The sequence below is a fragment of the Petaurus breviceps genome, unplaced genomic scaffold, assembly GCF_028583685.1.
Source record: "Petaurus breviceps papuanus isolate PSGF00001 unplaced genomic scaffold, PetGlider_PUasm1.0 98, whole genome shotgun sequence".
In the NCBI taxonomy this organism is placed as follows: Eukaryota; Metazoa; Chordata; class Mammalia; order Diprotodontia; family Petauridae; genus Petaurus; species Petaurus breviceps.
Window position 1 is genome coordinate 15,234,252 of NW_027187460.1, and position 21,181 is coordinate 15,255,432.

General features: G+C 37.5%; 1 protein-coding gene across 2 annotated transcripts in view; it reads left to right on the forward strand.

The window, feature by feature from the left end:
• Positions 1–21,181, forward strand: part of ZFAT (zinc finger and AT-hook domain containing) — a 317,464-nt gene that overhangs the window by 292,452 nt on the left and 3,831 nt on the right. Inside the window, exon 16 of one of the 2 annotated variants that reach the window (XM_069081281.1) lies at positions 19,990–20,831. The exons of the other annotated variant lie outside the window; for it this stretch is intronic. Within the exon in view, the coding sequence (XP_068937382.1) occupies positions 19,990–20,091 (102 nt within the window). The 3' untranslated portion in view covers positions 20,092–20,831. Of the gene's footprint in view, positions 1–19,989; positions 20,832–21,181 lie in introns of those variants that run through there. 2 annotated transcript variants of the gene reach the window in all.

Sequence of the window (21,181 nt, forward strand, 5' to 3'; positions counted from 1 at the left end):
GAACCAAAAGGGCCAATAAGGTGTTGACTACAGAGATCAGTAAGGAACTAGTAAGAGAGGCCCTCACTACTCTTCATGAGTTCCAGTCGACAGTGCCCTGAGACACTGAAAGAACCAGTGAGAGGTATTACAATGTCAGGTGTTGTAGAGAGCTTGAGAAGATTGGGGACTGAGTAAAAGCCATTAGATTGAGCAATTAAGTGATCATGGCAGAGTGCAGTTTCAGTCACAAAGTGAGAAACTGAAAGCCAGATTATAAGGGGATTGAGAAGTGGAAAGGTAACTCCACCTTTTCCTTAGAGTTTGGCTGTGAAAGGGAGGAGAGAATGAGATGATATCTTGAGTGACCCTTGAGCAGAGTACAGTGTACATATTTTTTTAAAGGATGGGGGAGATTTGGGCATGGTTTTAATCAGCAGTGATACAGCCCAGTCAACCAAGGAATGGGGTAAGGTGGGGGTGGAGTTGATCTAAGAAGCAGAGAAGGAATGGAATGAACACAATTAGGATGTTTCCATAGTCATTTTTGTTCAGGTCTGAGTTGGACTGGATGACCTCTTTTATCTGTTAAAACTCAAGGTCTCTGAATTTAAATGCTAGTAATGCTTTTTGGTTAAAAACAATCATCACTACTATGCCTTCTCTAAGGGAGCTAAGAGGGGGATGGTATCATTGAGACTGACACACATAAAAACTGTTGGCAGCTCTGGAGTACCGATAAGAGGAGATCATGTGAGACAGTGAACACAGAAGAATAAAAATGTCAGCTCAAATTGGAACCAGCCAACACTCTTTACTGCTTGGAGGCCAATTTCTTCATGTATGCTCATTTTTTTTCTCAAGTAGCTTAAATTATAGTCTTGTCCAGAAACCAGAAGACCCTTCAAACTTTAAGAAGCCTCAATTATAAACCAATTCTATTTTAATATATCTTCTAGTTTCCATTTCCAGAGTTGGTATCAGTCAATTAGCAAAGGAGACTCACCTAGGAGTTAGTGGTAATCTAATAATTTTGGCAGGCAACATGTAAGATTTTTGGCTGGTGCTACTCAGGGATATATTTCTTAGGGTAGAAAAAGTATCTGTTGTCTGCTTACAACCAAGAGAAAAATAATGGTGGTAGAAAAACATAACGCTGTCTTCCTCTATGAAACATTTCTAACCTGAGACTCGGATGAGTCAGTGCCTTCCTTATTCCTCATACATTCTTCCCTTTTTAAAGAACACTAAATCTCCTTTTATGTATGGAATGGCTTCTTCCTGCCTGTGAATATCTTTTGATGTTGAGACAAGTTTGTTGTGCAAAATACTTAGCTTTTTCTTCTTTATACACATATATATTCTTATACTGATGGGTTCATAACTCTTTAGCCATTCATGTCCATTCATAAATTATTTTCTTTCTATAAATTTAGGATACTACTTACCATTTACTGTGACTTCTAATTTATACAGTTCACCTCTTAGAGTCAGAAATAGCACATTACAATTGTTTTCTTATTTGTATATGCTTACCCCCTTATCCTTTTTAAAATGCTAATTTATGGGCCAGGTCCTCATAGAGTATAGCTTAAATTATATTAAGCATTAAAAAGTTGTAATTTAGCTATGTTGAGCATTTACATGTTGTAATTTATATTAATCATTAAATATTACTCTAATTGACAGAAAAAATAAGCCACGTCCCTCAGACCCTAGTAATTCTAGGGTTTTTCCTATGCAATCTGATATTTCTTATCTTTTTAAAATGACAGTGGTTTGGTGCCATTTGAGAACTGTTTCATATCTTCAAAAATAATATAATCCTAAAGTTGAAAGGTTCCTTTGAGATCATCTAGTTCAACTGCCCAGTGGGAGAGAAATCTCCTTCATGTCCAACCATCTTCTGCTTCAACACCTCCAGTGATGGCAGCTCACTAGTTGGAGAAACAACTTATCTCTTTATGGATAACTATTAGAAAGTACTTCCTTTTAGAAGCAGGATAGGGCCTGAACCTAGAATTTAACTGGTAACTTCCAAATGGAGAAACCTTCTCTACCAATTAAGGTCAGTACTTTCTTTGCAATGTATAGTCTTAGAGAGTTGTCCATAGCATTGAAAAGCTGAGTGTTTTACTCTGCTTTTATTTTCACACATATAAACATACTTATTGTGTGTGGCATTGTGGGTATATAGATATTCTTGTGTGTGCCTATGTGCATCTCTCTGTACACAGGAGTAGGTTTTTTTCCCCTTTTTTTCCATTTAAGTATATTGATATGACTTTATAGAGTGTTCACATTTGTATGTGTCCACAGTTACATAATGTAACCAGACAAATATAACTTTATGCTTGCATCTGTGATATATGATGTGTTTCTGTATGCAGAAACAGTAGTTTGTGCTATTTGTATATAGGAATGCATCTTTATAGCTGTAAAAAGGAAGCATTTGGGCATACCATTTTCCCTTTTTTTCTTTCTTACGATTTTTCCCTTTTGTTTTGATTCTTCTTTCACAGCCTGACTAATGTGGAAATATGTTTAATATGATTGTACATATATAGCCTATATCAGATTGTGTGCTATCTTGGGGGAGGGAAAAAAGAAGGGGGGAAATTTTGGAATACAAAATCTTACAGAAGTAAATATTGAAAACTATCTTTACATCTAATTGGAAAAAATAAAATACTGTTAAGTGGGGGGGGGGAAAGGGAAAGGAAAACTTTGGGTCATAGACTGCAACCACTTGGTTTTGGATCCTTGTGCTGACACTCAACAGTTGTTGACACTAAACGAAACACTTCACTTATCTGCCCCACTTATTTCCTTGGCTATAAAATGGAGACTCCTGATACATGCACTGTGTATTTCCCGAGGTGGCTGGGAGGAAGACACTTTAAATCCTCTAGGGCTGTGTAAATGAGAACTTCATAATGGCATTTAAGGAACTCAGCATTTGGTCTTTGTAGAGGAGCAAGCAGATGCGCACGTGCATATTCAAAGGCCACTCATGGTCTCATGGTTTTGTTTTGATTTTTTAATCTACTTATAATGTTTTCAAATTTAGCATCATATTCTAATATTTTACACCGCACTTCTAATGCAATTATAGGTTAACAGTGAGTGCATATATGTATATGCATGTATATATACAAATAATATATATAAGTACATATATGCATGTGTATACACACGTACACACACACCATATAAAAGGGAGGTAGGCAGGGAGGGAAAGAGAGAGAAGGGGCGGGGGGGAGAAAGAGGAGAGAAAGAGAAAGTAACCTTTCCAAAAGGACTTTGTCTAGTATTTTGCCAGCAGTGATATAATACAGTGAGATATCAGTAAGTTTTCTTGCTTTAAATCTCAATGATCACAGTGATAGCAGTGTCTATGAAATATATTGACCAATTTCACTCATTCTACTATACACTGTAGAAAAGTCGTCACCTGAGAAGTGACCCTTGGCTCTGTATGTGAAAATGCAATAGCTCAACCACTCTCTCTGAGAACTTTGCCCTTCTTGATCAACAATGAACTCCCTGATCCCTTATATACACACTGCTGTATGAAGAGGGATGTAGGGAGTGCTATGCTTTAAGAAAATCTAGTGTATAAAAGTTCAGGCATTAAATAGGAAGATATTTTGACCATTAAAATAATGAGAATAACACCAACAATACCAGGTACTTAGGTAGCCCTTTAAGATTTGCAACATGTTTCACATATATTATCTCATTTGAGCCTCATTTGCACCTTGTATGAGTTATTCTAATAAACTTGTTGATCAATAAGTCAAGTTAGCAAGCATTTATTAAGCACCTACTATATACCAACCACTAAACTAAACCCTGGGAATACAAAGAAAAGGCAAAAGACAATCCCTGCCCTCAAAGATGCAGGTCACCATCTATCCATGTCTTTTTATCCTGTACAGTACTAGTCCATGATCTGTCATGTTCTTTCTCCAAAGATCCATTCAACATGCTAGAGAACTTTATGTCTTTTTCAACTCTGAAGTAGTCCCAGTGGAACATTTGAACTTATCTCTAAGTTATTCTTCATTCTCACTATATGAAGAGCCTACTTCCTTTGCTATTTCTTCAGTGTTAGAGAGCTGGCTTTAGAGTCAGGAAGTCCTGAGTTCAAATCTTGTCTAAGGCATATGCTGGCTGTGTGTCCCTGGGAATATAACTTCACTTTTCAGTGTCTTGGGCTGCTCTCCACAATTACAAGCTACCAAAAAACTATATTTCTTCCACATTCTTCATCTACTCTCCACTCAGATAGCCACCATTCAGCCTAGTTCAGGCTTCTATCTCCACTTATCTGGACTGTTGCAATGGCCTTCTAATTGGTCACTATATTTCAAGTCTCTTCATCTTCCCTCCCCATTCGCTACTTAGCAGCCACAGTAATGTTCCTAAAGCACAGGTCTGACCATATCATTCTACTGGTCACTCCAGCCCAGTGGCTTCCTGTTTCCTCTAGGATCAAATATAAACTCCTCAGATCAGCATTTAAAGCTCTTCGCAGCATGGCCCCTTCCTGTCTTTCTAATGTTTTAACATTTCTTCCTCTTCTATGACTCTGTGGTCCAGTGATACGATCCCTTCTGCTGTTTCTCAAACACAGTAGCTTTGAACTCCCTCTCACCCATTTACCCATGCCTGATATACTCTCCCCACCAACCCCAATTTTTAATGGCTTCCTTGAGACTTAATTCAAGCTTTACCTCCTTGAAAAGGCCTTTCTTGGGTACCCTCCAGCTGTGCTAGTGCTGTCCCATCTAAGGAAGACTGTTCTATTTTTATCAAGTATGTTTTAATGTTTTCACCTGTTAGAATGCATGTTCCTTGAAGCCAAGGACTATATTTTTCATTTGCATTTTCATTACTAGAAAAGTACCTGGTATATATAGGAAGTGCTTAACATGTCACTGGCAACTTTGATTCTTCCTTTATTGTGCTATCCAAAGATTTGCAAACATATCACTTCCTCCAGAGAACATCTGTGTGTACAAAGGATGTTCTTTGTACAAGGGAGCAGCTTGGGATCACTAAAAGTACTGAAAGTTTTTTCCAAATACAATACAGCCTATACTTTTCTTCTCCAATCCTAGTCCTACAGATCCCCTCCCAGATGTATGTACTGATTTACTAACTCATTAGATGAAGCTTCTAATCATAGACTGGTCAACAAACCTTTTTTATCCATTTAGTTTTTCTTCCATAGATTGTTAGGCCCGTCTCTTCTGGGGAATCATGGCTCTCACTGAGGGAGACTAGTAATTTTCTGCATCTTGATACAGTCCACAAGCAGGAATATTTTTGAGGGCCTTAATGTCCATAAAGAAATATCTCATTGTTTGGACTTTGTAAAGGATACACAGAGTGACAAGATGAACACTTTTGGTGAGCATACAGCTTCCTGTTTTATGCCTCACATGATTTTAATAATTAACAATTTTCAAAGGAAAAATAAGACATGACTTATCAAATATTTTTTTATCAAACTTATCCAAATTTGACTTACACATTTTTTTAGGAACTTACTGCAACAGTTGGTAGTATACAATAGAGGCATCTGTTGCCTGAAGCGTTCCACTAAGTGATAGCTTATGATGCGTCCAGTGAGTCATATAAGGTAGCACACATCTTTTCTATAGCCCTTTTTTTCATAGGAATGTTCAAACATTTCTATGACAGACCAGTGAGTCTTTCTGAAGAAAAACAAAAGATTTGAGAATAGTAGTACAAATGAATGCTATGAAATTAGAATATATTTGAGGCTTGAGTTTGAGACCATTGGATTAAACCATCCATTGAAAAGTCACTTTTCTTCTATACCCATTCTAAAACACAAGGAAAATAACGGTTTTTCATTTGTATAGAGATTGCAATTTATTTAGCATTTTTCTCAACCTTGAGAGGTAGATTCTACAAGTACTAAAAATAACAGAATTATAGAGTTAGTCAAGACCTCAGCAATCATCTGGCTAGTTCAACCCATACACAAAAGGAATCTCTACTGTAATATGCCCAACAAGTGGTTGTTAAATCTCTGCTTGACAAGCTCCTGGCATAGGTAACTCACAACCTGTCTAGATAGCCTATTCTGCTTTAGGCAGCTCTAATTATTAGGAAGTCTTCTTTGCTTGTTTTTCCCCTGATATTAAGCCTAGTTTTTCTTCCACACCTCTGACCTGTTGGTGCCATCTCTATCCTCTGGTGTCAAAAACAACAAATTGAATCCTTTCTTCCCCCTGAAAGCCTTCCAAATACTTAAAAAAGTTATATTCCCCCTAAATTTTCTCTTCTCCAGGCTAACTAGTCTCCATTCCTTTAACCAATACTCATGAGACATAGATGCAGGGCCCTTCACCCTGCTGGTTGCCCTCCTCTGAACTCTTCTCCAGCTTCTTAAATCAACTTAATTGCCCCTAACACGTAAGAAAACAGATTCAGAGAGGTTACCCCATATCATATAGCTAATAATTAGCACTCAAGGTGTGAGGAATAAACAGTTTAAAGTGGGGATACGTTTCATGTTTCCACTTAATTACAGAAGACTTCATGAAAGAGAACAGATACAAAGTGTGCTTTTAAAAAAATGGGCAGGAGAAGATATAATAGAACAAAATAATTTCAAATGTAGAAAACATTACAGAATTAGAAGTGAAAGGAACAGAAAAAAAGGGACTTATAAGTCTTACTTGATTTCTGTTTTTAAAAATCTGATTCAGGGATCAACATGGCCAAAGAAATGTATTATCTAGTAGCAGGTCTGGTAAAGAACCATACTTAGCTAAGCTGGTCCTTAGATGGAAGGTAAATTAAGCTGATGAATTACATCTACAGACTTCCCAGAATAGCTTCCATGTTAGAATCAAATATCAAGGGAGTACATACTTAAGTAAATATCTACCTACCTATCTCCCTATCTATCTACCTATCTATCTATCTCTTTTTTTTACTTTAATGAGTAATTTGTGCATGTTATGAGTGTTCAGAACTGGATTAATACCCAAGTTCTGTACTTTTGGTAGTTTGATACCTGACTAGGCCAATTTTATAGAGTAAAGTATTGTGACCCATTTAGAACCCTGATTGTCTGGAAAAAAGATTGGATGTTAATCTCCAAGGAATTAAGTTACTATGTAGTCACATAGCTAATCATATGTTGAAAACTGAGTCTATTTTTTTCCAGTTTCTAGATGAATCTATGATAATGATGATGAATCAAATTGGAGGGAGGAGAACTGGGTAAGGCAAGTGTGGTACAATGGAATTTTCCCCTTAAATGCTCTGCAGTGGTGCTTGTGACACAGATGGTGTGGTGTCAGTGGAGATGATATATCCAGGCAGCCATCAGCCTCTACAGCAAAGCACTTTACTAGCATGCCAAAATAAACTAACAAACTCCTGATTCCCAGTCCCCAGCTGTACCCAGCAAATCAGTCCTTCTGCAGTGGTCATTGTCCTGGCATGAATTTGACTATGTTCATTGAACATGTAAGTGTCAGAGGTAGGATTTGAACTGAAAATCCACTCCTTGCTCTGTTACACCATACTGCCTCTACTAATTAAATTAGAAAGGTACAAAGCAAAGAACTTTAAGAGGTCCAAATGATCAACAAAACCTTTGTTATTTGAAAGTATCTAGAAAGACTTCAGAAAGGAAGCAGCACTTGAATTAGAATTTAAAAGATGAATAGGTATTCAGTTGGCATGTTTGTGAGGCAGGGTATGCTAGGAAATTCACAGACAAACTGGAGCATATCCAGAAATTTGAAATCAAGATAATAGGGGAACATTAGATAGAAGATCAGGAAGAAGCTGGAGACGTTTTTACCGAGAAGAGACTTAATAGGAAACATGGTAGCTTTCATGCATTTGAAGGACTGTCTGTCACTTTGGAAGAAAATTAGACATGTTCTGCTTGGTCTGAAAGGGCAGAACCAGGCCTAATAGATGGAAATTACAGACACTGGTAGTGGTGGGGTATACATGTAATCCTTGCCACCAGAGAGAATGAGCCAGGTGGATCTCTAGAACATGGAACTTCTGAGCTTCAGAAAGTGTCTATACTAAGTCTGGCATCAGTATGGTAATTTATGCCTCTGGTATTTGAGTGGTCTAAGGACAGATGAGCTGATCCAGATTGGAAAGGGAGCAGATCACAGCTGCTATATGATTCAGTAATTGGAGGAAGTCTGTGAGTAGCTTTTGCATTTCTAGCCTGAGCAGTATGGGTAGAACCAGGAAAGAAAGGAAAGAATAATGGATTGAGGGAAGGAAGGAAGAAAGAAAAAGACAGATCTAGGAACATTGTAAGGAAAAGCATTCTATTCATTAGAGCTCCCCAAAAGGTTAATGAAATTTCCTGAGAAGTTGTGAGTTGCCCCCTCATTGTAGGTTTTCAAATAGAACCTGACTACTTCTGAATGTTATAGAATGGATTCTTGTTCCCATAAAGGTTGGATCAAATGACTTGTAAGTGCTTTTCCATTTCTTAAATTCTGTGATTCTTTTATTTAAACAAATACATGCATGAGGAAGATTGTTCAGACCACAGTTGGAACGATGGACTGCATGGGGGAGACTGGAGGAACCAAGTCCCAGCTATTGTACTAGATAAACAGGTGGCAGTCATTGGGATTACAGAACATTTGAGGGCACAGATAGGTAGACCTGTTTGTATTCCTATCATAGTGGTCTATAACCAGTCAACCAAGTAAGCATCTATTAAATACCTACTACGTGCTAGGCACTATACCAAGACATTCAACAAATGCTTGCTGTTATTGCTGATTATGGGATTTAGAAATTGAAGGTATCTCTGCAAAAGAGTAATTAACCATTTTATGCTTGGCCCTAGAAGGCAGAGCTAGGAGTAGTCAGTGAGCAGAAGTTACAAAGAGGCAGACTTGAGTTTTACATTAGGACAAACTTCTGAACAGTTAAAGTGATCCAGATTTGGAATGGATTACCTCAAGAAGTGGAAGTCTTCTTCAGTCAAGCTCCTCTTCCCCAGAAGTCTTCATATGAAGGTGGCAGTATCACCTGTTGAGTATATGGGCATGTCACAGAGGAGATTCTTACTTCGGTACAGGTTGAGCTCTAAAGTTGCTTCAAACCTCTATAGAGTCTATGATTCTCATTTTATAGAGGAAGAAACTAGAGCCCAGGGAGAGACTTGACCAAGTTCATATAGTTGGCTACAGAGCCAGAATTCAGACTTTCTGATATCTAAATACCAATCCACTTCCCTTTCCAATACACTGTTGTCAGTGAAGTTAATGATGATAAAATGAGGGTGGGGATGATTTTTTGCCCTGATTGCTTTCTAAGGTCCAAAATGTTAAAACTTGTTTGACACCACTCATTTCCATGGATATACACCAGAGGGTCATGTATGCAGAGCCTGAGAACAAGAGAAAAAGACCAATAAAAGAACAAACTGTGCCATCTCCTTTCATTCCTTTGCTAGCCTCCCTGCTGTGTCCTCAATTTCAGGGATGTAAATTAAATTTAGGCAGGCACTGTGCCCCAAGACACATTTTAATAAATAGGAAACAAGTTAAAGTCATTTAAGCATTCACTTGAAATGTGAATGCCCAAAGAAAAACAGTGTGGTCTTATCTCCCCCTCCCTTCCTCTCCTCTCAACTCAACATAAGGGATTGTCACTCTCTTAAAGAGATGCTGCAAACTAGATTCTGGGAAAGGGAAGGCGTTAATCATCTTCCCAGTGCCTGACAAGGGTAATAAACATAAGGAGGAAGGGAGAAGCAGGAGGTAAATCGAGGTTTCTTTAGTAACCATTTTCATTTCAGCATATAGAATTGGATCAACATTAGACTAATGTCATTCCAATAAATGTCATCCGAGTTTCATTTCATTTTACTGCCAGCATAGGTTTATTTATCTTTCTTCACCTTTCTTTGTATATATGCTGAAGGCTTAGTTCAGTGAGTGTGCAGAGTTTGATGTCACTTGACTAATGCAAGGATACCCAGATGCCCAATCATCAACAGCAACAGCTTGGATTTGCATTTAGCTAATCCAGTTTGTAAAGAGTATGGCATCCTTCACTGGCCTACGCCCCTGTGATAGGAGCCTGTGTGAAGCTCGGAGACTGAGAAGTTATTTGAAAAATGTTTTGAAAGCCTTAGGTGAAAGGTGCTGTCTAAGTGCATGCTGTTTATTACATCTCCTACAAGAGCTTTTTAAATGGCTCCTGCTGGAAGAGCAGTCTCCCTTCTCATCACATCGAACTCTGGGGGATTTAACTGTGAGATAAAACACTTTCTACCCCAATTAGTATTTGTTTGCTATGTGATAGTGTCCTTGGATGTGTCTCCTTGGCATGTGATAGCCCAAAGAGGAACTATAGCTGATATATTTTATAAAATTAAGAGAAATGTACATGAGTGAATTGGATTTCAGAGGACATTTGAAGGGCTATTAGAATCCTGCCCATCCTTGAAGGCTCAGCTCAAATGCCACCTTCTCCATTAAGCCTTCCCATCCAGATCCCCCATCCAGAAATTAGCTTTCCTTCCTTAGATTTCACATAGCATTTTCTACCTTGATAATGTCCTTCTCGTGGCCCATTTTATGTCATTCGGTTTGAACCTATAAGTATTAATGGCCTGCTGAATTCAGGTCATTGTATCTAGTAGAAGGAAATATATACAGATTAGATCGGGGATTTCAGTTGTATAAAGAACTCCTGGAAGAGGAAACTCATTCCACCAATATAAATTGGCACTTTATCCTCCATTTATAGTCTTAGAAATTTGCTGAGCGAACCAAGAGGTGAAGGGACTTGCCCAGGGTCACACTCCCAAAAGGTGTCAGAGATAGAACTTGAACCTGTTTTTTTTGTTTGTTTGTTTGTTTGTTTGTTTTTCAAAGTCAGATCTCTGTGTTCTATACCACTGATTTCCCAGGTTGGATGATTCTGATCTCAGATTGCACATAGTTATTTTTCTGGCCTCCTCCTTTGCATTTATCTCATTCATATCACCACCATTTGTTTACTTTTCATTACCTCAGATGTAAAGTACTGGAAAGTGGAGCATAGGCTTTATGTGTATTCGTTTTTCCAATAATACCTGGTATGTTGAGAAATAGCATGGTGTTGATAAGCTGCAGAGCCCAGAGACTAGGAGGTTGTAGTCTTCTAGAGAGGAGATAACCAAGGTTTGAACTAGAGTAATAGAATCTTAGAGTTAGAATGTCCTTCGGATGTCATGGATATCTGTAAATAGAGTGCTGAGCCTGGAGTGAGGAAGATTTAGATTCAAATCTGACCTCAGACATCTAAAAGCTATATGACCCTGGACATGTCATTTTTTGCTTCAGTTTCCCCAACTGTAAAACGGTGATGATAATAATAATAGCACCTGCCTGCTGTTGTGAGGATTAAATAATATATTTGTAAAGCACTTAGCATAGTATCTGACATATAGTAGGCATCATATAAATGCTAGTTATTGTAAGTGTCTGCTGTCTGTTTAAAAGCTATGTATAGGAATGGGATTACAAAGATTTTTTTTTAAATGGCACAGTTCCTGATTCCAAGGAACGGACATTCTGCTGGTTTCTCTATCAGTGTTTACATAGCCTCCACTTAAGATTTTTCAGTGACAGAGATTTCACTGCAGGTCAGTCCACTGAGGGATGGTTCTTGTAATCATTAATTCCTAATGGAATCATTAGGAAATCTTCCTTTTATTGAGCATAATTTTGCCTTCCTGCATCTTCTACCTGTTGATAGAAGATGACTAAACCTTCTTATGCATGACTGCCTTTCAGATGTTTGAAGTCAGTGATCATGACTCCTCTGAATCTTCTATTCCCCAAGCTAAACATTCACATAGGAGGATACAGCAGCTAAGGGGCTAACTGTTAGAATGAAGAGGAAAGGGAAGATCTTGAAAGTGGAGAAGTTATTGTTTCAGCTTGAAGAGAAGGCTTCTCATTTGGGGAACTACAGGTTCAGTTGTTGAAAGATGGGTAGCCATGTCTTTGTGATTTGGCAGTGAGACAGTTGGTGATATAAACAGAGTGCTTTGAGAGACCGACCTGTGGCATTAAGTACAAAATGGAGATAATATTACTGATGAGATCACTGTGCCATGCCCAATAAGTATTCCCTTATTTACTATTTTAACCAGAGACCTACTCATTGGAGAGTTGGGGGTAATATGGATTTCCCAATGCATGATTTAGGTGGTAATTTTTGAGACTTCATTGACTATGATTTTCTAGTGTTATCCTTGCTGTGAGAAGTATTAGGCACAGTTTTGGGGGAAAAGAAGCCCGAGTCTTGGAGGTTAATTATTCTATAAAAACCAAATAATTCCTACTGTGGAGTATAATATATAGTATAATACCCACTCTATGCATGACTAGCCAAGTGAGGGGGAAAAAGAGTTACTGAAGCAGGTAGTTGTAGACTGGTGGGATGAATAGTTTTCAGTCTTAGTGATGAGTAAATTTGTCTTTATTTTCAGTCAGTACTCCTTTATCTGTACAGAATTGTTTTGCGATGTAATAAACTATACTTCTGTAGAAAAGATGTCATGAAAAGAATTCTAATAAATCAGATAATGCTTAAATTTGTGAAATTCAGATACATAGCCAATTTACAACAGTAGTCTCTACCTCTACACAAGAAATCGTGAGACGTGTAGAGAACATAACATCCCTTTGTGTTTATGTCAAGAAAGCATTCAAATCAGTAGAATAAAATGTAGCTTCGAAGGCAATCTTTAGACAGGGTGTTTATCACATAATAGAACTATTCAAGACTCCATGACAGACATGACTTCAAATAACTGTTCAATGATCATGATTGACATTAAGCTAAATGTCAGGTAGGGAGATGTTTTGCCAAAAATATTTACTATTACTGTGGAAGATGCCCTGTGTAAGGTGCATGTATAGAATAAGAATTTTTTTGCTGATGGTGAGGGCCATTGCATTCTCCCATTTATGGATGAAATTGTTCTAATTTCATCAAGGTCTGGAATTCTATGCAACCTCCTCAGAGAACTATATAGTAATAGAAATGAAAGTAGTCTAACCACATACTAAGTACAAAGCGGATAAAAATCATGTTACCCATTTTATGACAAAGCAAGTAGTTGAATAAATTAGTCAATCAGTGTTGTTTATTGAAAAAACAGTACAAATGGACTGGGTACAGAGTTGCACAGGAGGATGATTAGTCTGAATGACATGTGTGAAATTAGATAATGTTTCAATGACCTCCCCATTACTCTATTCTACAAGATCTGTCTATGCAAAACCAACATTTGCCCAGTGATACTATTTTGCCTCAGATAATGAAATTAAGATTTCATAAAAAATTAAGATTAAAGATAATCCAGGAGACAATGAATGAAAAAAAAGTGATTGGCATAAATAGACTTCAGGATATCACATTACAAATAATGTGGGTATTAGAATCATATAGCATAACAGGAAAAATATTGGTATTAAAAAGAATTTGTAATACAGCAGCTTGTGATTATTGCAAATTCTACATGATTTTCTGACTTCTACCCGGTACAATATCTTCTACCTTTTCATTTCTGGACCCACATCACTGTCCATATGTAGCATCTGTCCGGTATAATAACTTCACTCATAGATTATTTTAAATGGTTGTGGTTCTTATTAGGGAAATTCTATGGGATACTCAGGATTGATGCAGTCAGCACAATATCATATGCCAACAGCAATATTTGGAGGGCCTCAGCAAGGAATCTTTCTTCCATTTGGACTCCTTGCTGGATATTCTCCATAATGGTGGCAAACACTTGTGACAAACATACTGTATTTGATGTTGATATTCAGGGGATCATCAAAGTTAGGTATTCTTTTGCATTTGTAAAAAAAAAAAATTCTTTTACCTTCACACATGCACAGAATAACTCTTTGGAAGAGAGTATATCAATATGTGTTTTTCTCTGCCAAATCAAATTTGGGGGGGAGGAGAAGGAAGATGAGGAGGGATGAGCAGGTGAGTTACCAATTACAAACCAACCTTCCATAGGGATGGAGGACAATCAGGCCTTGTTTGCCACTCATCCAGTAGTCCTCTGAACCTTACCATCTGTCCTCATGTTCTCTAGACCCCTCAGTACTGTCCTCTAAATTGCTACTTCATCTTTAGAACCTGTGGATCTTTTCATCTACCTTACAGCCAAACTTTTATATGGGCTTTCTTCTCCAATTAGATTGTGATCTCCTTGAGATCAGGGACTGTTTCATTTTTCCTAGTGCTTGGCATATTGTAGTCACTTGGCAGGCATATCACATGCGAGGAAGTTTTGAGATATTTTGGCTAGCTTACTGTAGCAGTTACTTGACACTGGAAATAAAAGGTGATTGTCCATGCTGATAGATTTTCCTTTATTTATTTTCAAGAACTTATTTGAATAGATCAGATTGGAACCATTGCCATTGCATGGCATAGTTTCTTCATATCTTTATCCTATCTTCTAATTTGGTATTGACTAAATTCATTGTTCCTATAAATTGATAGTCTTACTGCTCACAGACAGCTAATTCAGAAATTATTTCCATATTGAAGACCAGCGATCTCATGTTTAAAATTGTTCAGTGATTGCTGTGTCTTGCACCAGAGTTGTCAAACTCAGATAGAAACGGATCCCTGTGGGCCATGTATTGACTTAGAAAGCCACAAGTAAACATTATCTTTGTTGTATTTTTATTCATTGTTTTTTTTAACATTTCCCAATTATATTTTAATTTGGTTCAGGCTGTCCTTGGGAATTTTGCTACCCATAGACCTCGAATTTGACTACTTGGTTCTACATCTTTCAACTGAAGACAGTTTTTGCGATTTCCAAATGTATGGCTTCTCTGTAGTCCACAACCTTTGCTCTCTTTCCCTTCTTAATTCTGAATCATATTTTCCAACAAGATTTTATCATTGTCCCATATGTGTACCTTTATATTAAAATCATTAAGCATTAAGATATAGGATTACTTAGCTTGTAGAAACTTATATAATTTTAATAGTGGTTTTTTTTTCAGATTCTCAAATGTCTACAACAGACACTGGTGCATAAGCTACAGTTATCTTGATAGTAGCTTTTTGCTTATGCTTATCATAAATACAGCCAAATGTCTTATAAATAAAATAATGACATTTTTTTCTTTTCCTTTGGTCAGAAGATGAAACCAGTTCCACCAACCACCATATTTGATATTCCAAGTAAAATTCATGATCCAGCCTTCTATTTAGCACCTCTGATATTTATGAACTGTGTGACCCTGGACAAGTCACTTAACTCTCTGAGTCTTCGTATCTTTATCATGTTGGGGGTATACATACAGTACCTTAAAGCACTATATAAATGTCATCATTGTTATAATTAGCAGCCATTTCTGTCAGCAGTGATATGATCAGTAACACCAATAGCATGTCATCTTTTTGGTCTTTGGATAAGAATTCCATTAAATTGCTAGCAATTGTGTTAATCTTTGTGGAAGATATAAAAACTCTGATCCTCATACCTTTTTGCCTCATTCCACCACTTTGCCACTCCTCCTTCAGAATTGGGAGGGGTCCACATAGGATTTAGAACTATTGTTTATTATTCTTTCTTTCATGAGCTTCTGTGGAATTTGGGCTATTGTAGTGATTTATGATAGGATGCCCTATACCCAGATTGATCCTCAGGCAGTAGGTATAGTCTTGACCAAGACCAGATTTTCTCCCTTGGGTGGAATATGGCAGAGTTTCTTACACAGAGGCCTCAGAGGTCTGTCAGATAGAAGAAGAAACTTCCTTACGTCTGAAAGTAGCTGCTCCTTTTTGAATGACTCTAATTCAGAAAGTACAAGTTGGACCAGACCTTCATAACCATCTGGTTCCATCCTCACCCTAAACAAGAAAACTGTCTTCAACTTGTCCTGTAAGTGGCCCTCCAGTGTTTGCTTGAAGACCTCTAGGGAAGGGAGATCCATTCCTTCTCAATATGGTAATGATGATGTGGCTAATGGTGGTGGTGCCAGTAGTAAATATTGGAACTAGTATTTATACAGATCTTGAAAGTTCACAAAGTATTTTACATGTATTATCTCATTTGAGCCTTACAAACCCCACAGGGAGGTAGACACTACAACTATTACCTTTTTTTTCCTTTCTCCAGATGAATTAAACTGAAGTCAATTTCTTTACTCATTCAGATAACATGGATTCTGAAGTCTTCTTAACCGCAAGGCCAGCGCTCTAAGCACTGTGCTACACTGCCTAAAAGTCAGAGTTACTTTCTATTTTTGGATAAATCTAACTGTTAAAGGAGGTTTTTTTTTCCTTTCAAGTTTAATCAACCTTTTTTTTTTTTCCCAATCACTATTCATTGCTCCTAGCTGGGCCAAACGTAGGCTAATCTCTCTTTCCTGTAATACTCCTTTATTTACTTGGAGATGGTGAGCATGTCCTCCTTAAGGCTTCCCTTTTCCAAGTTAAATATCCTTGGTGCCTTCAGCTGGTCTTTGAATGCTAAGATCTCAAGGTCACTCACCATCCTGGTCACCCTCCTCGGGATACTCTCTAACTTATCAGTACTCCAAATGGAATGCAATACAATAGATGTGATTTGTTCATGTAAGAGTGCAGCAAGACTCCTGTCTTCCTTGTTCTAGCCATTATCCCTCTCTTAATGCCACCTGAGATTCCATTAGTTTGTTGTTACTGGCTTTTTCTTTTTTTTTTTAATTGCTATTTTGCTCTGTTAATTCATATTTAGTTTGTAATCCACTAAAAAATCCCCAACCCTTTTCCAGGCAATCTTCTTTCACTTCCTCCATCTTATATTTGTGAAGGTGAATTTTTGGAACCCATCTAGAAGACTTTGTATATTTCCCTATTAAGTTTTATCTTCTAGTTAGCCCAGTGGCTTCAGTGGAGTATTGTGGATTGAGGGCCAGCCGCAGAGTCAGAAGAGCTGAACTCCAGTCCTTCCTCTAATACTTACTAGCCAGGAGATCATGAGCAAGTCATTTACCATCAATTCTTACATCACTTTCTAATGCTAAACTGCTTATGAGTTACCAATCTGTAGTGCACATTTTTATGCCACATTTTTTTTTCCCCACAATGATGGTATCACAGAGTTTATTTTTTTAAAAAAGGATTCAGTCTGATGTTCTAACCACTAAATTGTTGTCTTTTTGGATCCTGATTCTGCCATCTGGTATATTAACTATACCTCCCAGTTTTGTGTCTTCTGTAAATTTGACAAGCATGTCAGCAATGTCTCTAACTAAATCATTGATACAGATAGTAAATAGCACAGAGCCAGAAACAGCACCCTGGGACATTCTACTAGCAAACTCTTGCTACACTGACCATCCAGATGGTCAGTGCTTCAGAATCCACAAAACTCGATTGTTGCCTAGGCCATAGCTCCCTATTTTGTCCATAAAAATTGCATAAGCTAAATGTAAACTATTCATGAACTATTCATAATTTGCCAATTAATTAATGTTGTCAAAAAGAAATGATTGACTGAGTAAGGAAGAGGAAAAAGATATCATTGCAAATGAAATTATAGGGGGGAAAACCCCAATATTTATGTATGTCAGTGATATGTACATGTACACATATGTATATCATGCATTGTTTGTATGCATGCACATATAAATATATATACTATATTTCATTTTCTAATTAGCCTATATGCCTTTTCCCCCTTTCCCAACATCCTTTTTATAATGCAGTCAAGAATTTTGACAGAAATCAGTCAGGCTTATTAGCCTATAATTTGCAGAGTTCATCCTCTTCTCTTTTTTTGAAAATCCAGAAAACTTTTGCCCTTCTTCGGCCTCTGGGGCTTCTCCCATTCTCTATAACATTTGAAGGTGGCAGTCACATTCTCCAGGTCTTTTGGTAACTTAGTTATTGTTTGGTAGCTTGTTATGTTGTTTTGTTGTTCGGTCGTTTCAGTCGTATCTGATTCTCCATGACCCCATTTGGGGTTTTCTTGGGAAAGATACTGGAGTGGTTTGCTATTCCTTCTCCAGCTTATTTTACAAATTAACTGAGGGAACAGTGTTAAGTGACTTGCTCAGGGTCACACAGTGAGTGTCTTTGGCTGGATTTGAACTCATAAAGGTTAGTCTTCTTGACTCCAAGCCCAGTGCTCTATCCACTGCACTACCTAGTTGCCCTATGACTTATCATACCTGATGCTATGAATTCAGCAAGAACAGAAGCATCTTCTTTTATCCCCTTCCTTCTGAATTTCAACTTCCTGTAAGGTGTTCTTATTCTAGCTTTTTCATTTCAAAAGTTATTCTCCTTGCCAAGAAAATAAAGTTATTTTAAGCAAATATGGTTCTAGGAGGGTACAGAACCATGTTAAAAGCAAAATAAAAGTTGTTTTGTAGCATCTAGTGTTTTTTCCATGTCTACTCTTGGTAGACATTCTGTCCTTTCTTCCACCCTTCTCTTTACCCTATTATAGAAATCTGGTCTCCTCATATCCAAGATGTATTTCAAGACTATTTCCATCTTCCTCCTTCTTTGTCATAAATTTGAAGTTAGAGTACCCATTTCCTTTCAAGGTCTCTATTATTTCCACTCCAGAAAAAAATAAAAAGCTCCTCCTTCTTTGTAGGAATCACAGTCAGATCAGAATTTCCTCTTATTGGTTCTGCCACCTTTGAAAAGGTGAAATTATCAGTACAGTAAGCCAAAAATATGATTAGCATCTCTACTTTTGGCAGAGACTAAGTTCTAGCAGATGTCTGTGTAATTAAAGTTCCCCATCACTGCTCTACCATGCCATCATATTAGTCGTGTAATCTGTTTCCCAAACTCCTCATCTATTTGCTCCATCTCTCCAGGTGGTCTTTAGTATTATACTTTGATGACAGAAGTGTGTCTATTTCTACCTCCATTGATCTTTAGCCAAAATCTCTCTACTGGGCTTCACATTATTCCCTGTGCCCAGTCCAGTTCCTGAACTTTCCCATGTGGATCTTCTTCTTAATATGCAATTCTATTATGTCAACCCTTTATCTTTTCTGTGCCTTTTGGAAAAAAAGAAAAAGTGTACCCTCCCAGAACCATATTCTAGCCATGCATCCTATTATACTCTCATTTGATACCTTTGAGGTCAAATGTGCTTCCTCAAATTAAACTGTCTAGTTCTTCTTGATTATGATTTGTACATTTTGCATTTAATGACATTAATTTAATTAAAATTTGTGTTTTAACTGTTTTATAAGAGCAAGCCTATGCCATCAAGTAAGACTCACTTCTATTACTAATCTTATCTAGTGTATAAAGTGGCTTGAAATGTTTAGACAGAAGCTGTTGCATGACTTTTTAAGATATATCACAAATTTTTCTCTCTTTCTCTGTGCACACACATTACACACATGCACATTTCACACATTACACACACACTCATATACACATCACACACATTGCACTCACATTACACAAACACATTGCATACACACACTCACACAGGTATGCACACATGCACGCAAACATCACACACATTATACACATGTACATGTATGTACATACCACACAAATGCACCCACACGTGCACACAATACACAAACCACAATATTACACACATGTGCACACATTACACACATATGCACACATTCCTTACACATGTATACACATGCACACCTTACACAGTGTGCACTCATATACACACAGATACATGTTACGTGCATGTTACACATATTACACACTCACACAGCTGCAAGGGACCATAGAAGTCACCTAATCCAATCTCTCCATTTTACCAAATAAGTAAACTTGGACAAATTCAGTCACTCGACTGACCCATGGCACACATATAGTAGCTAGTGACTATAATAATAATTATTAAGGATAATAACTGTTACTTCTCTAGTGCTTTAAGGTTTGTAAAACTGATTAGCTCTATTCTTATCTACTGGACTTGACTCCGAATCTCCTAACTCTCAGGTACTGCTTCTGTGCCCTGTCATGCTGCCTCGTGGATTGGTCAAGAGCCTGTGGTCCACATGCTTAGCCTCAAGAACCCAAGATCACACGTACATCCTCTAATAAGGCATCAGAAGAGAAATGTTTTCCCCCTACTCTTAAATTGCAATAAAAGAGATTTTCTAAATGAGGAAATGGAGAGTATGAGAGGTTAAGTGATTTGACAGTTATCACACATCTAATAAATGTCTGAGAGTGGAATCTACTAGTAATTGTGTGACACTTTAAGGTTTTTAACCAGCTAAAAATTTTTTTTTGTCACAAATGTTTTGGGGGGAGGAGGTCTAGACCTGTGGTTTAATTGAGGTAGGGAACTCTTAATGAGGAAATTCCTTTTACTAAAGCAAGACATGCAACTCAAAGTCTTAGGAAGTCATCTGGGGACACAGAGGAGGTTAAGGGCCTTGCCCAGGGTCATTCAAACAACATGTGTCAGAGAGACAACTTGAATAAAGATATTCCTGACTCCGTGGCTGGCCCTCTCCACCAGAACACACTGCTTCTTTTGCCAATAAATACTTTCATGTTTTGAGCACTTGGAAAACAGTCTGTGTTCCTGCTGGGGGTGGGGATGGGAGTGGGAAATGTGTATCCAAATATTACCATCATGATGTGTTAAAATTTGGTCAGAATGATTGTTTACCATATGTTCTCATAGCTAGCATCATGTTGTATATTTACCTGTGTGACTGTAGACTTGTTTCCAAATGTCAGAGCTAAAAGACTTGGCATAAATTGTATTTGATTACACTGTATTTTCCTATGCATAGAATTCATAGATAGTTAAGAGAAGAAATGCTTTTGTTGTTCATATTTCCCTAGTCTGTCAGTTACTCCCTTTCAAAAGGAAATAAATCAATGCTTACTTCTAAAGGCACAGTTCAAAGTACATTTTCCGAGTCAAGTGAAATAGAAACACAATAAAATTCTGTCTGTTCACTCTAGAAAGAAGGCAGGCTAAATGTATTAATGGTTTCCACTGCTCAGAGCTGTGCAGCTCTTGTTTGATAGTCTTTATCCAGATATCACATTCCTTCCAAGCCCAGCCATATTATAGAGGTAACTACCAGAGATACCTCTTTTCTTTTTTTTCTTTATGACTGAGAATAAGCCTACATCTGACTCATGTCATTTACTATATGGTTTCCTAAAA